Source organism: Orcinus orca, chromosome 5, assembly GCF_937001465.1.
Source record: "Orcinus orca chromosome 5, mOrcOrc1.1, whole genome shotgun sequence".
NCBI classification, from domain to species: domain Eukaryota; kingdom Metazoa; phylum Chordata; class Mammalia; order Artiodactyla; family Delphinidae; genus Orcinus; species Orcinus orca.
Window position 1 is genome coordinate 33,471,409 of NC_064563.1, and position 18,622 is coordinate 33,490,030.

Consider the following 18,622-nt stretch of genomic DNA (forward strand, 5'->3'; position numbering starts at 1 on the left):
TCAGTCTCATGCTCGAATGTCCCACACTGCATCCAATTCAAACCCACTCACCTGTTTCCTGTCTGAATTTGCAAACCCTCTGGAGTCTTTTTTCCCCCTTTTCATTTTATTTTTCTCCCTACCCTGTCTCCTCATTGAGCCAATAGGCCAATGGAGCCAATCAGAAAACCAGACCAACAGCATGCCCTGGCCCCTTTGGATCTTCCAGGGTCGAAGACTTCCCAGTTCTTTCTTGTTTGCATCTGTTACGAACAAGCGGTCATTTTATAACACAGACATACATAGGCGTGCCCTTGAACACGGAAACAGGTTTTTCTTTTTTTTTTTCTTTTTCCAATTTGTGGTTTCTTTTTTCCTTTTTGCAGAAAATGCAAACAAAAGAAAAACAAGGTTTCAATTGAAGGTACATCTCTTCTTCAATATGAAGACATTAATTGAATTGGTTGGATTCCCCATGCAGTGGTCAGCAAGGTCCTTTGGCAACTGACAGAACATCTGGAGACTCAGGAGCTGGGGTTTGTTTGAAGAAACTTCCCTACACGAGTCATGAGCAAAGGGAGATGGATGTGGGGGGAGGGTGAGGACTCAGGGAGGAGGACAAAAGGAGAAAAGAAAAGAATGTCATTGGTGAGGAAGAAAATGGGAAATTGCTTCTGTTTCTTCCCTCTACCTCCTTCCCTTTCTTGTTGTAGATGGATGACTCCAGCCCACCCAGGGTGGGAGCTGTGTTCACACTTGGTGCCCCAGACACATATTGTTTTGTCTTCACTTCCGTCGAACATCACCTTTGTGTATTTTTATTCTTACATATTTGGTTTCCCACAGCATCTTAAACCTGCGTCTGTCACTGAGAAATGAAGGTTGCCTATTAGGAATAGGTCCAGTTTATTCTTCGTTGATGAGAATGCATTTCTCAGCTGAAAAGCCAGTCTCTCCAGGACATTCCACAGTGGTCAACCTCTGGTTCCCCCCGAGCCTGGTCCTTTTCCTTCCTCTCCTCCCCACAGAAAACGAGAGTTCTCATGCCATTGCCGTTGGTGATTGACTCATCTGGACTCTCATAGACAGAATGCTGTTCAGGATCTTCTTCTGATGACCTGCCAAGGTGACGCCTATTCTCAGGAGGTCTCTAGGTGGGAAAAAGCCACAAAAGAAGGCACGTTAGTGCTTTTCACAGATCAAAACTCATCACGGAAGGCAAGCTCCTGGTAATAGTGGGGTAGGCAAATAAAAGTGTTTAAACTCTAATGAGCCCAAGTTTACCCGAGTCTGAAAAACACCTAACTAGATATTCTCTTGCTCTATCTCACTTCCTCCAAGCAGTGGTCCCCACCTCCAATGCCCCCTCCAACTTAGATGACCCTGGAAGTGCTGTGCTTTGTTGCTTGCCTGCGGGTTCTGGAGCAGCCCTTCCTTGTGTCCAGGACCCTAGGTGGGCTAGAACTTTCCTCTGCTATTTTTTTTTTTAACAATGCAAGCACACACTGTATGGGGCTTCAGTTATTCTGTGAGGTTTCTGCCTAAATTAGTGATCGCCCACTGTGATTGAAAAGATGTGAGGCTTGCCTGGTTTTCTGATGTTTTCCCCTGAGTTTCCATTTTCTGCCTCTGTTTGAATTTTAACGTCATGAATTTTTAAGAAGGGTGATCTCAAAATAACTTTCAAATATCTGCCCGAGCAGGAATCCAAGGAAGATGTTTAGGGTAGGGATTTGCACTGGATTCATCTCTGAACTGTGAATCTTAATGTGAACAAGTTCATGGCTTATATTTGTCTTTGGGGAGACCCATACATCTTTTTTTAGTTAATAATATTACAGTACTTGAGTGCTTCCCATGTGCCATATACTAACTTATTTATACCTATGGAAGCATTTCATAAAAACTGTCAAACCACTCAGAGTCAATGATAATAATTTACCAGCCATCATTTCTCATGTGTGTCCTGCAGGCAGACAATAGGCCAGTTGCCTTGTATGTACTATTCCACTTACCTCTTAGCACAAACCAAGAGGTGGGCACTATTATTATTTGCCCCTTTCTAGAGTAGGGCTCAGAGAAGTTAAGTAACATGCTCAAGATCACACAGCAGGTAAGCAGTGGAGGAGCTGGGCTTCAAATTCAGGATGACCTGGCTCTCAGCCACCCTGCAGGGCTGCTCTCAGAATTCTTCTAACGTCCTGACTGTATTCCCTGAGGACCCCCCCTGCCGCAGCCGAGCAGATCGCTCTGTGCACTGTGCACAAGGTGTATGAGGAGGCCCCTGTGCTGGGCCCCCGTCCACAATGCCTGGGCTCTCCTGACCCCTCCTTTCAGCTGGCTCTCAGTCCCCCGAGGGCTGTCACTGGTCTAGATTGTCAAATTGCCCACGTCTTTTCAGCACACAAGTTTGAGAGGTATGCTTGGATTTTGAATTCACAAATGGTCCCTCAATCTACTTTATTTACGTACACATATTCTTTTCCTGCCTTTTTTCTCTCAAGTAGCAAACGAGAGTGCTCCAATAGTGTGTGGACATTTTTTACTTTGAAGTAAATCCCTTACTTTTCAGTTTCACTTTCCTTTTATTTTTCCTCTAGCTCTTCTTCATGTGGCTATTCCCAGATTGAGGGAATTACTCCATTTGACTCCTTCAGTTTGTGGGGGATCGGGTGATGATGGTCCCCGTACGCAGCCCCATGACAGTGGGAAAGCAGGCGCAGCCCTGCCTTCATGGACGCCCACTCTGCCCCTGAGCCCAGGCATGCTTTTCAGCTCTGTGGGCTGGGAAAGCTGGTTTTCCACTGGGAAGGGGTTAGTGTTTATTTTTGGTGTCTGACGATAACTCATAATGGTAAGGACGTTTTTAGGCATCACCAGGAAATGAACTCAGGTTTGAAAAAGTGAATTCTGGTGTTGAGTGGATCCAAGGCTAGAGGCACATCCAAGTCATTTCCTGGGAGAAACTGGAGGTTCCATCATTTCAGGCAAGAATAAGCTTGAGAGACATGAAGCTGGACTCTATGAAGACTGACTGCAGAGCAGGAATCTGGGTTGGAAGGCTGAGTTTCAATAAGCCATCCCCCTGGGGCTCAACTGCTCAGGATGGATGACCCCCGCCTCTCCCCTGGGACTCAGCAACGGGCCTGCCCCAGCAGGGAATCCCAGCACACAGCACTGAACGTGACACAGAACAGGTGATCAATAAGTGTTTCTCAACTGCCTGGCGGACTGATTTATCCTCTGTCAGGGAAAATGTGTGTCATAGGCTACCAACCCTGGTGCTGTTAGTGCACGTCACAGCCGGGCAGCTGGTGAGGTGCCTGCTCTGTGTGTGTGTGTGTGTGTGTGTGTGTGTGTGTGTGTATTCAAAATTCGACTTGCCCACTCTAGTCCAGTGGTTCCCAAGCTTTGCTGCACATTAGAATCACCTGGGGAGTTTTAACATCCTGATGCCCAGGTCTCACCATGTACCAAATGAATCAGAAGATCTACATTGGGTGTAGGAATCAGACATCAGTAGTTAAAGACGCCCAGGTGACTCCAGGGTGTGTAGAGCCAAGTATGGCCCCATGTGGCCCTGGATGGACAGGCTGGAACATATGGACCCGGCAGTCAGGAAAGCAGGCTTCTGTTCCCGCTTTGTCACTCCTGATGGCCGAGTCTTCAGGCACTAACATCACCTCCTTTCTGAATCGCTGAATAGAAGGGGTGGAACTAGATAGAGATTTCCCAAAATGCAGGCCCAGAAAACCCCACCCCTCCGAAATACGCTTCCATGGTATTTAATAATTTTACGTGGGTTTCTTTACTTCGGGGTTTCTTATGGCCTTTACAATGCTAATATGTGGAGTGACTCTCCAAGAGAGTGCTAAAGTGCTCAGTATTTCCCAAATTTATTTGACCATGGGACCTTTTTTCCAAGGAGAACCTATTAACATTTCCCAGAGCGGGTACCGCTCAGAACATTCTTGGGGAAATGATGGACTCCGTGGGCCTTTAAGACCCTTTCTGGCTCTCACCTGATTTGAATAATTTTAGTTTTTGTATTCTTCCACACTCTTATGGGGGTTGCAGCCTAGAAAATAACTAGTGGGGGATGGAAACGTCGGCTTATTTACAAGCGCTGTCTAAGCACGAAGACAGGCTCCCAGTACATCGGAGATTGCTGCTGAATCAGGCTCTGCCTCTTCCTGCTATGCTGTTTAAAGTGCTGGCTGGCTGTGTTCTTTCCAGCTGGATGCTCTCTTTGATGGGCTGAGTTTAAAAACTTAAACAGAGGAGAGACTCTCAGTGATTAGGCAAATGACATATGGCTGTGACTTTGAAGAACTCTCATTTGGGACCCAGAATAGATCTGGGCCTCCCCACCCCAGCCCTCCGTCTTCCCAAGGAGCTTCCCCACCAGGTCCGATTCTGCACTGAGGTGGAGCCCTGAGGATGAGGCCAGAAGGCATGACTTGCACCACGGGTGATTGCAGGCAGGGAGCCTTGACCCCACCCACGGGCCGGACAGAGGTGATTCCCGTCACTCACTCCGACGTCATCTGGGTGACCAGCTGGAGGGAGGTGAAGCCGGCGGTGAGGAAGCTGTCCCTGTACTGGACCATTTTGATGGCACTGAGCCAGTCATCCACGGTGGTAAAGGCAGTGAAGTCTGGGATGGAACGGTCGAGCAGGGGCTGGGAAGGCCTGGAAGACAGAGGGGAGCAGGTGACCCCACAGCTGCAGGGGCGCATGGGCAGAGGCACACTCTGGGTGGACGGCAGACTTCATGGAGGTTCAGCACCCCTGGTGGGATGAGGATTATGCAGGAAACCCAGGCTGACCCTTCCTTCCCTACACAATCCTGAGCTTGCATGGTTTCTCAAGGCCGGGTGGCCAGTCCCCCTGGCTCTGGGCTCTGTCCCATGCCGGTCAGCCCAGACGGGCAGACTGGCACAGCAGGCAGTCTGAGGGGAAGAGAAGGACCATAACTCCTTTGTAAACTGAAATCTAAGAGCTTCACCAACCAAAGATATGCTCCTTTAACAAATATATAAAGTTCACTGCAACCTCTCCAAATCTATCAGTAACATTTTTTCCTCCGGGTTCCATCCTCAGCTAACTGAAAGAAATGGAACAGAGCAGCCCACCACTGACCTTCTCGGGCATGTTCTCAAAGCAGAACCCCCCACCCCAGGTACCCAGTCCAGAAATCAGGGTACCATCTTCACATCGCCCTCACTTTCAGCACCCATGCCCAACCCTTCACCAAGTCATAAAGATTTGACCTTCAAAATCTCTCAAACTCAACGCTTCTTTCCACATCATTAGCCTGACTTAAGATGCTCTCTTCTCTACCATGGTTACTACTGCCATGTCCTCCTACCAACTCTGTCTTCATGGTCACCTCAACAACAGGTCCATGTTATAGCCTGGTGCTCTTTAAAATATGGAGATGTGATTCTGACAATAACCCAACTCCTGACCTGATTCATGTCAAACCCTTCAGTGGGTGATCATGGCTCTGAAAACCAAGCTCCGAAGTCTTAGCAGGGCCTAAAGGCTCCGAGTGTCTGGCTCTCGCCCAACTCACCAGCCCCAGTCCCCACCTGGTCCCCCCACAAACTGCACTCCCAACACACTGGCCCTGTCCTTCGCACACTCGGGCCTCTGCACATGCTGTACCCTTGATCTGGAACCCTGACTCTCTACTCCCATCTTCCTTTCATTCAGTTAACGCACCCTCCCTCCTCAGCTTGCAACCAAAATAACAGGCATCAGGGTCGCCTCCCTGACGCCAGACCAAGGTGTATGCTCTCCAAGCATCAGGCACTTCCCTGCCGCACTGGCCAGTGAAGTCTCAATTTGTATTTCTTTGGGCAATCATCTGATTAATGTTCGCTGCTCCTAAATGATTCTAAGCTCCATGAGGGCATGTCTATCTTGCTTATTCTATACAGCCAGCAAGGGCACAGTGCTCAGCACATAAGCACCCAATAAACTCTGGTCGAAAGGATGAATTAATAAATGAGTTCACTCTGCAAATGTAAAGGAGTGATGTACAGCTGACTGTGGCTGACAGCTGACAGTTCCGTGCATTTGCTTATAACAAATCCAACTGCTCTGAATTTCTTTGTCCCACATCAATCAGGGCCTTTACCTGTTAATAGGTTGGCCAAGGTTCCAAGTCTGCAGCTCCACCTGCCTCATGCGCTGGTGTGGTTAACAGAAAGGGTGCCTTCCTGAAACAGGATTGCCCACAAGTGGGGTCTCATACCAGTCAGACCAGATACACTCAACTACTACAGAGCCCAGTGCCCAGCCCATCTGAGGCCAATGGAAGGTAGAGATACAGATATGTTATCTTTTCATCTGTCTACAGCCCATGCTGGAGGCAGGGAATATTTCAGAGAGATAGAAGAGAAAAAGGAAGGGAAGAGTCTTGGAACTTCTTCCATCCGCGGATAAGCTCAGCTGTCTCCCCCTTGCTCTCAGTAGACTGAAGGCTAGGAGCCTCGCTCTGGGCCCTGCCTGACTGTGAGACCACTCACCCCTAGGAGCCACCCGGTTCCACTAGACTCACACGGCGGTGATGGTTGCCACAGTCTTGAGACTTGCTGGGTTCCGGATCATCTTGTCCAGGGTGTTGACAATCTCTGCAAATCGGGGCCGGCTGTTACGGTCTTTTTGCCAGCAGTCCAGCATGAGCTGGTGTAGAGCAGCTGGGCAGTCCATGGGTGGGGGCAGCCTGTAGTCCTGCTCAATGGCATTGATGACCTGCAGTGACACACATGGGAACAAGTGTGATTGGGGATGAGCCACCAGCCAGCCATTCACAAATTAGCTTCCGAGGATGGAGCCTCCTTACCCCAGGTGCCCCGCCTTCTGTGCTCCTATACCTCCCACAGTAAGAGATCTTACATGTACTTGGCTTTTCCCCCTACACTGTGAGTTCCCAGAAAGCAGGGCCCACCTCTTCTTGTGCCTTTGTGTCCCCAGCACCTGGCACAGGGCCTGACACGCACTAGATGGCTGTAAATGTTTACTGAAGAATGGTTTGAGCTTCTCCCTGAGAGGACGTCAGGCCCAATTCTGCCTTATTGGCAGCTGGTGGCACCAGGACAGATGAAACAATGGCACATGGGAAACGTGCCAACTATTTGCAAAGGACACCCACCAAAGCCCATCGTGACCTCATCCTTTCACTGCTACGGGAAAAGAAAGTGGGAGAAGGGATCACAATTTGATCGAGAGCCTACTCCATGCCAGGGACCCTCTAGATGCTTCCTAGGCACTTTCTGCCTTAACCTTCATGAGGCAGCGACAGGAATTGGGCAGAAGATAATCTAGTTAAACAAATTGGTTCGGTACAATGACAACAGTGGAAATAACAAGGTGATCCAACATGAATATCTCCAATCAGGTTTTGTTAATTTTCGCAGACTCCAGGGGACAGTTTTGCAAAGATTTTAGGATCTTTAAGTCCTTTTTCTGTCCTTCAGATTGTTGTGTTTTTCACCCTTTACTTCTTAATTTCCAATTCATTTAAAACAATTATGCCTGCTCTGTAATTTATTATAACACAATGGAAGGCCAGGAATACAATGCAGCCTTAAGATGTTACAAAAATGTGCCTATTGAAATGGAAATATACTCACATTGTAATATTAGGCAAAACAGCAGGCTGCGTAAGTGCAGGTATGGTATAAAGCTGGTATGGTATAAGCTTGCTTTTGTAAAAAAGCAAGAATCAAAACAAAACAAAAACTAATAATTACACACATGCATAGAAAAGTCCTTGGAAGGATCTGTATCATGGAACTAACGGTGGTTGCCTCTGGGCAGGTAGAAACATTAATGCCCTTTGTGTTTTTCTTTTTGTTTCTTTGTATGTTTATTTTCTATAATAATTAGGCATTGACTTTACATTAATATAAACAGTTAAAGCACCTTTAACAACATAGGGAATAATTTGGAGTTCAGGGATTTTCAGGTATTTTTGCCTCTACTTTAAAAAATGTCAGATTCATTTCAACTGATTATTCTTTTTTTTTTACTTTGTAAATTGGTCAGAAAGTGAACATTCTCAATCAGTTTATAGTTTTACAAATTCTATGCACAGGATACAGGGCATGAGACGGGGCATGAGATAATATAATAACCTGAAGTCATTAGAGATAATCAAGGTGTATTATTCCTTCTATTCGATGTGGCAGAAAAACAAACAAGCATACAAGCCACACCAATGTGACCACTTTATAAAAAAACAGCAACTGGGAATATGCACTTTTGAATAATATTTTATACCACTAACAAATGTTTATCTTAGCCAGACTGTTGTCAGTCAAATTACCTGTTATCCTCTGAGGAGGGCATTTTAGCCCTATTTTCCCCATGAGGAAATGAATGCACAAAGAGGGAAGTCATTTGCCTGAGGGCACGAAGCTAGTAAGGGATAGGGTTGGGAAAAAATCACAGGGGTATCTGAGTTTAATTTTTTTTAATATTTATTTATTTATTTATCTGTGCCGAGTCTTAGTTGCAGTATGCAGGAGGATCTTTGTTGTGACATGTTTAGTTGCAGCGTGTGGGCTCTTAGTTGCGGCATGCTGACTCTTAGTTGCAGCATGCATGTGGGATCTAGTTCCCCGACCAGGGATTGAACCTGGGCCCCTTGCATTGGGAGCGTGGAGTCTTACCCACTGGACCACCAGGGAAGTCCCTGAGTTTAAGTTTTGAATACCTTGAAACCAACTCTTCCTAGGCTCTGTGGGGATGCCACAGGAATCTCAGCCTGGAGAACAGTCCTTGGAGCTATTTGATGTCTTCACGGTAGGAAACAGGGGTATGGAGCTAAACCAAGTAATCCATGAGGATGAATAGCCTTGCTTAAAACTGGCATCCTTTCCAGCTCCTTCCAAGCAGCCAGATTAAGGGGCCCTGTCACAGAGTCCCCACTCACCAAGGGGACAAGTGGGATTACCCACTGAATGGCCCCACGAGCTCTTTCTGGGCTGCCTAAGGACAAGCTAGGTGGGACCAGCAGGAAGGGCTGGTGTCCAAATTCAACTTCTTTGGGGGGTTAGGGGCCCCCAAAGTCTTCCAGTGTAGGGCAGCTCCTGTTCCCCTTAAACCGCTGGCATTGCTGCCCAAATTATTTGATGACCAGATTCCCAAACACAGATGTTCCCCCCAACAAGATTACTCTCCCATCTGCCCGTAAGAGGAAGGAGCCCGCTAAGGGGGCGCAACTCAGAGGTGTGACCAGCTGACCCGAGCACTCCTGGCAGAGCATCGAGAGACTGGGAACCCAGGCACGTGCTGACTCTTCCGTCTGTGAGCTTTCGACTGGACGCCACTAAGCTGCTTTTCCCCCAGCTCTTCTGCAGGTCACCTTGGTGGAATTTTTGGAATACCATCCTGGCGTGTGTCTTTGTACTTCCTCTGTTTGTTTGATGTGCTGACTTTCCTTTTAAGAGGACATCAGAGAGTCACTGATTCCTCCTCCCTGCAGGTCCACAGGAGTGTAGCCCCACGCACTGTGTTAGTGATGCTGTGGCATTGCCATCAGGGGCATAGACCTTGGAGGTCTGGGTTCAGATCCTAATTCCATTTCTTATTAGCTCCAGAAACTTGGGAGAGTCAGTTGACTTCCTGAAACTGCACAGATGGGGGTGTTAGAAGGATTAAATGACACAGTGAGGTGATGCGCATTGAGCACCACACATATGAGTAGAAAGAATCCCATCATCACATGGAGGCTGTCACTGCAGCCACGTCTATTACAGTGGAGGTCTTCTCTTCAAAGAGGGTTGCTGTTCTGCTGCCGGCCAACTGGAGGTCCAGGAAGATGGTGTTTGGGAAGCACCAAGCATGTAGTGTGGACTTGGTAAATTCCACCTCCCTCTCTGTATCTCACCTTTCAGGACAGAGGATAGAGGAGCCCCCTTCCCATGCTCTTGTTTACAAATGGGACTTTATTCCATTTGCTATTTCTTTTTTTTTTTAATGTTTGGCCCCGCCTCGCAGCTTGAGGGATGTTAGTTCCTGACCAGGGATCGAACCCATGCCCTTGGGAGTGAAAAATCGGAAAGCACAGAGTCCTAACCACTGGACCACCAGGGAATTCCTATTTGCTATTTCTTCTAGATAACTTTGTTGTTATTACTCGAATAGATGCTCTGGGAGCATTGACGCTTCTTGCACATACGAAAAAAATAAAAGCTTTACCTTCCACTCCAAAGAAAAAGTACTACGTCATTAATTGCTGTATGGGTAATATTTATCTAGTCAAGTCTTTCTTTGAAGCACTATGCCTTTGGAGATTTTTGTTCTTTTTAAGGATCTGGGTGTTTTCTAAATTTTCCAAATACATATAACTTACAATCGAATTAAAACATCGTTATTTTGAAAAAGGAATTGTAGTCCTCTAATGGGGCTTTGGGATCACTCCCTGTCATGCCTGCTTCACTGGCAGGTATGGAGAAAACAGGTAGGAGGCAGGAGAACCACTTTCAGTCCAAACGCCAGTGACTGCGTCTGCATTGTGAAGAAAGATATGGCCCAAGCTTGGGGGCAGAGGGGGTCCTGCTGAGCAGAATAGAAAAATCAGAGCGAGTCCTGGGCCCCTTTCCTTGGTCCACAACAGGATGAGATAAATGGATGCTGAAAAGACTGGAGATTGAAATGAGATCAGATGGCGTCTCCAGACAGAAGGTGATGGCGAGTGTGGCAGCGAGAACCAGTCTCGGCAGCTGTCACGGAGCAGGGCTGACTTGCTTTGAATGGTCTGCAGCAACGGGATGGGGTGAGGGCTGCCTTTGCTCACCTGTACCCCGAGATGGCAGGTGCGGGTATTAGGTGGGGACCAGGGACAGGTGGTCTGGACTGGGGACCAGGGCTGGAGCTCCTCTGGGAAAGGAACAGGGCCCCTCCCCTTGCTCTCCTGTCCCCAGAGGGGCTCCTGGCTGCCCCCAGACGTGCACTTTTCATTAGTGAAGTTGGGCGGTGGGCGGGCTTCCTCGACCTTCCATGCGGAGGGAGAAAAGTGGAGGAGCTCAGAGCAGTGGAGGATCCAGGGCAGAGGGGGTTAAGATGAGCTCTGATGTTTCAATAAAACCACAGCTTCTCCCCACAGACACTGCCACTCTCATTATCTCTGTCAATCAGATCCAAGCCGTAGAACTTCCAAGTTCTCTCTCTGGCTGACAAACTCTGTACATGTTCAAAGACCTTCCTGGGCTCCGGAAGCCCAATTACCAGCACTCTGACTTGCCTCTGCAATTCTCTTTCGTAAAGCCTTTCAATTGTCATCTGTAAAATCCTTTATTGCCACCACCTCAGTGGTTTCTGATGAGTCGGGCTGCAGCCCGAGCTGCTGGGAGCCCCTCCTGCCTCTCTCCCAGGCTGGGTCAGAAGATACCTTCTGAATGGGCAAAAGTCACCCTCCGCCTTCCACAGAGAGTGGAATGGTACTTGGAACAATGCTGAGAGGCTTTATTTTGGAGAAATACAATAAAATTAGAATAAACAGCTACTTTGTAGATGTCCTTATTCCCTTTGAGGCCCAGCTCAAGTGTCAAATATCTGGAAACCTTCCTTACCTCCCCCCAGAATGTTCCCACAGCCCTGTGTATGTGCCACTGGGCTATAAACCCCCCCAAGAACAGAGCCGACAAGCACAATGCTTAGTCACAGTTAGCATACCCTGAGTGTTCGTTGAATGAATGATTTGGGAATTCTGGAAGTCTACTATCAGAAACTTCACTTGTTTTCAGCAGAGGTGAATGCATTTGCTGAGAATATCTTGAATGTCAAATCTTGCCTGTCAGAGTTTCATAATCCGTTCCATGTGTGCTGAATTGAGCTTAATCGGATTACAGTCTCCGGGCAGGACAAAATGGGTCTGCGTTTTCCGGCTAACGTTTATTACTCATCTAGCTGACAGTATGGACAAAACCAGGGTGCACTTGATTTCATGAAAGCAGCCTTGGCATCAATTCCAACACTTACCGATTTGACATGCTACAGGAGCAGAGACAAAGCATGGATAATCAGAGATAATAGAGGACCTAGATGCCACACATGGTCGGCAGCAGGACCTGGTTAAGGACGCAGCCATTTCACCTGCTCTGGGCTGAAGCCACTCTACCCACTGTCACGGCAGCACCCAGCTCCCATTTTGGCTCATTGGAAAGTGTTTCCTGGACTCCCAGATGGCCACCTTTCTCAACCTTATGAGCGACAGCCATGGCTCGGAACGTCTGTCTGGATAGAGGGCTGGCTGGGGGCAGACTTCTCCAGTTTACGAGTAACGAAGAGCCTACCCACTCTGTAGGTGCTAATGGGGTGGCTGGTTTCCCCATCTGGACTGGGCCAGCTCTGCCTCTTCTTGCTTGGAAGTTGGGAAAGATAATAACTGTCCCCCGAGGTGATGGGAAGAGCAAGCAGAGAACAGAGGTAACACGGACACTGCAGACTCTCCAAGGGGAGGGCATGTATTCAGAACACAAAGGAGGAGTGGCCCTGGGGAACAGCCCAGGGCCCAAGGCAGTGGGGGAATCCAGATAGGATTTTGACTGGGACCTTACCAAAGCAAATCATCCTCAAAGTCTTCCTACCTTTTAGTAATTATGTAGCAAAGGGTCCCCTCTGGAACACCTCCCCAAAATGCCTCTGCTTAAAGCATCTCAGATGGCCCTTTCCTTTCCCCCTGTCCCTTGTGAGTGGCCTGGAGGGTTGTTGCTGACCTCCACTCAGACAGGTCCCCTCCTGAGGCCCATCTGAAGCTGACCAGCCTTGGGACTCTCACTCAGCACCTCCTTCACTGACAGGTGACACAGACTCCCAGAAGAGCGGATTCTCAGGAAAGAAGGGCTTTTACGATTAATTTCTCTCTTTAAAGCGGAGAGGTGTGAGTCCCAGACAGAAGCTGCAGCTGGCTCAACACAGCACATCTGTCAGAGCAGAGCAGCCTGGAAGCCAGGCCCGCCCTCCCACCAGCATGGCTTCCCTTCCTTTACACGTGATGATGGAGCTCTGAAGTGGGGTAGAATTTCCTGATTAACTTGGGGCCTGATCTATTCATGGTTCCTGGCCATTCGGAACCAGCCCATTGTCTCCTGCGTTGCCCTGGGCATCTTTACAGGCTTTGGGGTCATGCTGGGCTCTTTGATTAGTTCAAATATTGGTGCCAAGGGGATCCAATATCCCCTGCCCTGGACACCTCACGTTCACGTTCTGAGGCCCCAAGCAGAAAACAGATAGGTGGGCTTGGCATGCCATGGCCTGTGGGACCCCTGGGTAAGGGTTGTAGCAGCCAGGTGCCACTGACACTCACATCTTGGTTGGACATATCCCAGTAGGGTCTCTCTCCAAACGACATGACTTCCCACATGACGATCCCGTAGCTCCAGACGTCGCTGGCAGACGTGAACTTGCGGTAGGCGATGGCCTCTGGAGCCGTCCATCTCACGGGGATCTTGCCTCCCTGTGGGAAGAAGAAACCTGGTCAGCCCAACCGTAGGGTTCCTAGCTGAAGGTGCGTGAGAATAAAGTGGGCACACGTGTCCTCCATTCCACCCCCGCCCCGACATTTTGTGAATTAGGATAGCTGGTGCCCCCAGGCAGGGGGACCTGCGGGGCTGGGCCATCTCACGCTGCATGTGGGCACATCGCACCACACGAGAGGTGGTAACTGGGGCTGCGGCTGCACTTACCTCCCCATTCCCTATGTCCTGACTCTAACGTCACCGTGGGTGGGAGGAGCGAGTGAAACTGGCAGAAAAGCACTACCGCACGATACTGCGTGAGATGGGCCACGTGAGCCGTGACAGGCAGGTGATGCTCTGCTGTCCCACAGCATGTATGAGTCACAACACTTGGGCCAGAAGGAAGCAAAACAAGCAAACGCGAAGGTAGTGATTGGTAATACCTCCTGGGACACCCCTGACTACAAGATCACGCTGCGCCGCCCCTCTGCCCCACTTGCCTTGTGCTCCAGCCCTGGGGGACAGGTTTTCCTCACTCTGCAGCCTGCAGGCAGCCCCAGCTGCACTGGGTTTACCGGGCCCAGGGCGGATAGATGCTGGCTCTCCTCCCTGCCCTTCTGTGCAGGTCGACATGCAGAGCTGCAGACACATTTTTCTAAAGGGCCACTCTTAGGTTTGTTTCTCCATTTTACCCTCCGATCCCACCCTGGGAGTTTCCACTTTGGCTCTCTGCTTGGCCCTTGGTTTGTCCACCAGAACTTGGTCTGTTTTGTTTACCTAAGGCGTTGCTATCCATCCATCCATCCATGCACCCCGTCAACAAATAGGCAAGAAGCACTGCTTTGTGCCAGGCCCTTTCTGAGGAGCTGGTGTCCCAGGGCTGAGCCAGCCAGGGGCCCTGCCCTCAAGCTGGGCAGGCATGGGGAGGCAGACAAGAAAACAGAAACTTAATACATATTGTTAACAAGGTGGAAAGTGATGAGGGTGAGGCCGAGGCAGATACGGGGTGTTCTGAGAACCAGAGGAAACTCCCTAACATAGGAAGCGGTCAGGGAAGGTGGACAGGAGCAGTCAGAAGGGCAGTTTCCTGAAGCCTTTGGCCAGGTGTGGATACCAGTATTGTCCCTTTCTACCTGTGTGACCTAGGGCAAGTTACCTAACCTCTCTGTGCCTCTGTATCTCATTGCCAAAATGGGGGTAGTGATCACACTTACACAGTCAGGTCATCGTGAGGATAAGTGGATTACGCTCCATCTAGTGCTGGGGCAGGGCCTGGCATAGAGGGTCCACGCTATACACGTGGTAACTAGTTAATCAGGCAGAGTGTGGGGAGGAGGGAAGTCCAGGCAGAGAGCAGCCTGTGCAGATGCTGGGGTAACAGAGAAGATGGTAACTGCCAGCAATGCAGGATGGCTAGAGCACGGAACTCTCACGGGGGAAATAGAGGGGAGCAGAGAGCAGAGCAGCTCTGTAGGGCACTGATACCACTTACGAGGGTGGAGTTCATCATTCTCTAGAGCAAATGGTCCTCATTTTCAATTCTCCAGGCCAAATATTGGACTTCACTCCCACGGCCCCGTTGCGATGCCTGGGCTATGAGACCTGAAGCTCCCTATCTCCTCCCCCTTCTCATCTGCCTCCTGCCTCGGCTGAAGGAGGTTATTTTTATACTGACCATTCCCCACAATCTGTTCAAATCACCAGAAACATGTGTTGGACTTTAGCAAAAATACCTTAAAAATGTATAAGTGGAGGGCTTCCCTGGTGGCGCAGTGGTTGAGAGTCTGCCTGCCAATGCAGGGGACACGGGTTCGTGCCCCAGTCTGGGAAGATCCCACATGCCGTGGAGCGGCTGGGTCCCTGAGCCATGGCCGCTGAGCCTGCGCGTCCGGAGCCTGTGCTCCGCAACAGGAGAGGCCACAACAGTGAGAGGCCCGCATACCGCAAAAAAAAAAAAAAAAAAAAAAATGTATAAGTGGTTAATCTGAGCACAAGTGAGAGAAAAAGGAGCAAACTGCAAAGTATATTTTTACCTGGTTTCCTACCCGGGGTCTGGGAGGAATAAAGGCTGTCTGGCCCCGACCTCCCCAGGCACACATCCAGCTTTCTGCCAAGAAGACAGCCCTGATTTCCCCCAGGAGATGGCAGGCTTTTGTGGTGGGAGACATTCTCAGCTCAAATGCCAGCAACGTGACAAATGCCTGGAGGGCAGGCTTGGGCTGCGAGGCAACAGGAGGCTCTGTTCTCACCATTCCCCAAAACATGAATGAATTTACTGGCTTTATCTCCTCGGTATGGCTGGGAAGAGAGGTAGAAAACTCAGCCAGCGAACAGGGAGTTGTCAGACACCTGAGGCAGGTGTCTGACAGCGCAGGGACCCCATGCTGTGTGTCCCCATTAGGGGAGGTGGTATTGCCAAACCTGGAGGGCGCCTGGGGCTCCCCCAGAGGGGAGCAGTTTCTGGTCTCTCAATACACCTGGGTTACTTGAGGTAGGAGAGAGCAGTGTGAGTGTGAGTGTGTGTGTGTGTGTGTGTGTGTGTGTGAGAGAGAGAGAGAGAGAGAGAGAGAGAGAGAGGGAGAGAGAGGGAATGAGACTCTGTGAGTGAGAACTTACCAGTGTGTGTGACAGAGAGACAGAGAGAAAACTTGGCCGTGTAGGTCTGTGGGTAAAAGAGAGTTAGGGCTTATCTTTTATGCATCTGTTTGTGTCAGAGAGAGGAGGGAGGGGAGACGAAAGTGTGATTCTTCTGAACTTCAAAGAGGAAATGTGGGAGTCTGAAGGTGTCCTCTCTCCCGAGTCTGGAGCAGACCCCAGGGGCCACCAGTGACAGCTGTTGAGCCCTCCCTCCTGCATGTCAAGTAGCAGTGCCAGGCCCACTGACGCGCCTCAGCCCTCCTGCCACCTTGCGCTGTTGGGCCTCACTGAACACGGAGTTTGGCCTGTCACTACCCCGCCCCATCCCAGCAGGTGGCAGAGGCTTTGAGAAGAGTGGCTGGACAGGCAGGTGACAGTTTGTCACCACCGGCCCTCTGCCACGAGAGCAGGGGGCGCTGACCTCCAAGGCAGCCAGGGGAGCATGGGGATGGGTGTTTTCCTTCTGGGAGTTTTCGATTTCCTCTCAGCCTTTCAAACATCATGTCATCAGCGTTGCCTTCTGATGCTCAGAGGTAATTATGGTGATGATTATTTAACCTATCTTCAATGACATGAAAGGAAATCTATTAATGTAGATGATGGTGACCAGCTCCATGCAGGGGACTAGGAGAAAAGGAAGTGGGATAGTGTTGCAGCCACCAGGGCTTCTGTTAGTGAGGGAAGTCTTCTTGCCTGAAGAGGAGTCTGGACTGGAAAGTCCAAGGCCAAGGCATTCCTGTGACTGCAAAGTTCTCTGAGGGTCCCAGTTATTACCAATGCAGGCATGAGGAAGGAGCATAAGGAAGGAGTGGTTTGCTCTGTTGGATGGGAAGAAGCATGAGGGAAGAATTCTCAGGGGATGGAGAACAGGCGAGACTCTCTGGAAGGAATCTGTGCCCACGTGGGCAAGAGGGGACAACACCGAGCTTGCAGAGAGCATTGTCCCCTGCAGAGGTTCCTCAAAGCACCAGATGACTCGATGCCCCCAGGGATGCTGAAGTCGCAGGTGTGCATTCGGCAGGGACCTGGTTCCCCCAGAGCTGCATCAGGGGGGCACTGTTGGCATGTGGGGGAGGGAGAAGAGGCGTGGAGGGAGAGGCATCTCACCGCTATCAGTGTACTTCCTACACTGAACTTCCAGGTAAAGCTTGGCATTGAATGGTTGTGCTGCCCAGAAATTCTTCAAAAGTTTAACATCTCTAAAAGTTTGCTTCAGGATAATCATGCCTTAATTCAGGTATGAGACAAACTATAAAGATCGTGTGTGTGTTTTGTGTGTGTGTGATTTGATAAAGTAGGAGATGATGTCTGGCAGCAGATGAATTTTAACCTAGCCATCTGCAGGGGCACCTGCTGATAACTTACATCTACACCTGCCACCAGGAGTGACGCCAACAGGTAGAAGTTTCCAGCATAGAGGTACTTTAGTCCCTCAGCCTCAGCCAGCCTGCAACAAGCATCTATGCAGCACCCAATCTGCCTGGCACCCGGCTGGGAACCTGGCAGTGACGAGACTCAACCCTACTCTCAAGGAGTGAAGGATATCTCCAGTGCCACCCAGACAGCTCACTGCCTTGCCACAGTGACATTAGGCACAGCTCGTAGCTTTCATTTCTAGAACCCACCTAATTGTGGAGTTTTCCAGGCTAAAGTCTGAGCATAAGACTGATTTCCCTTGCTAGTTACTTATCCTAGAGATGCCCATAAGGGTAATGCTTCTGTGTGTCTGGGCGTTGCTACAGTACTTTTCTCCCCCATCATGTGTGAGAGGAAGTCTCAGCAGGGATATAACAGGAATCCAGACACTCATGCATATTGAGTATCATGATCATGGAATCATTGGAATCGTGCCTCATGAGGAATCCCCTTGGAGTGATAGGTTTATGACCGAGATCATCACACAATGGTCCTGAATTTCACAATGCTCACTCTTGAATAGGTTTGTAATATATAAAACATATTAGGGTTGTTGTGAAGATCCAACATTGTATATACGTAAATCACCCAGTATATTATTGTTACCATTAAACGAGAATTTATTGAGTGTTGTGAGTAGATTTATGCACCCCCCCTAACAAAGATACGTTCAACTTTTAAACTCCTGACTTTATTTGGAAATCTGGTCTTTGGGGATGTAACTGTAACCAAAGAACCAGCCCCAAACTGGCCCCATTCTGTTTCTAGCAATATACTGAGTTGTTTTTCAGAGACAACAGAACAAAACTGCAACTTGCGCAGCTGAAGCATACACAGAGGAGAAATTTTCGATCTCAAATAACACCCGGAACCGAAGTTTCTCCACCCCACAGAACCAAAGAACTGGGACATGACTGGAACCTGAATGCTGGAACCCTTTCAGATACTAAGGGTGCGCTGTCCATGAAGACCGGTGCTGAAGCCCCTTTACCATACCTTACCATAAATGGCCAAGTTCAAAAGCCCTCCAATCAAAACCTGCCCCACCAGTGCTTCCGTTTACCAACCATCCTCCCCTAATTCGAAGAACTGTGACCCAACCCTGGATCAGGGAG

At 49.3% G+C, this 18,622-nt stretch overlaps 1 protein-coding gene across 1 annotated transcript in view; it reads right to left on the reverse strand.

The window, feature by feature from the left end:
* Positions 1 to 310: 310 nt before the first annotated feature.
* Positions 311 to 18,622, reverse strand: part of EPHB1 (EPH receptor B1) — a 432,780-nt gene continuing 414,468 nt past the window's right edge. The window contains exons 13-16 of the mRNA XM_033404128.2: positions 13,304 to 13,453; positions 6,548 to 6,741; positions 4,516 to 4,671; positions 311 to 1,129 (exon numbers count right to left, since the gene is read on the reverse strand). Of these exons, the coding sequence (XP_033260019.2) occupies positions 1,021 to 1,129; positions 4,516 to 4,671; positions 6,548 to 6,741; positions 13,304 to 13,453 (609 nt within the window). The 3' untranslated portion in view covers positions 311 to 1,020. The remainder of the gene's footprint in view (positions 1,130 to 4,515; positions 4,672 to 6,547; positions 6,742 to 13,303; positions 13,454 to 18,622) is intronic.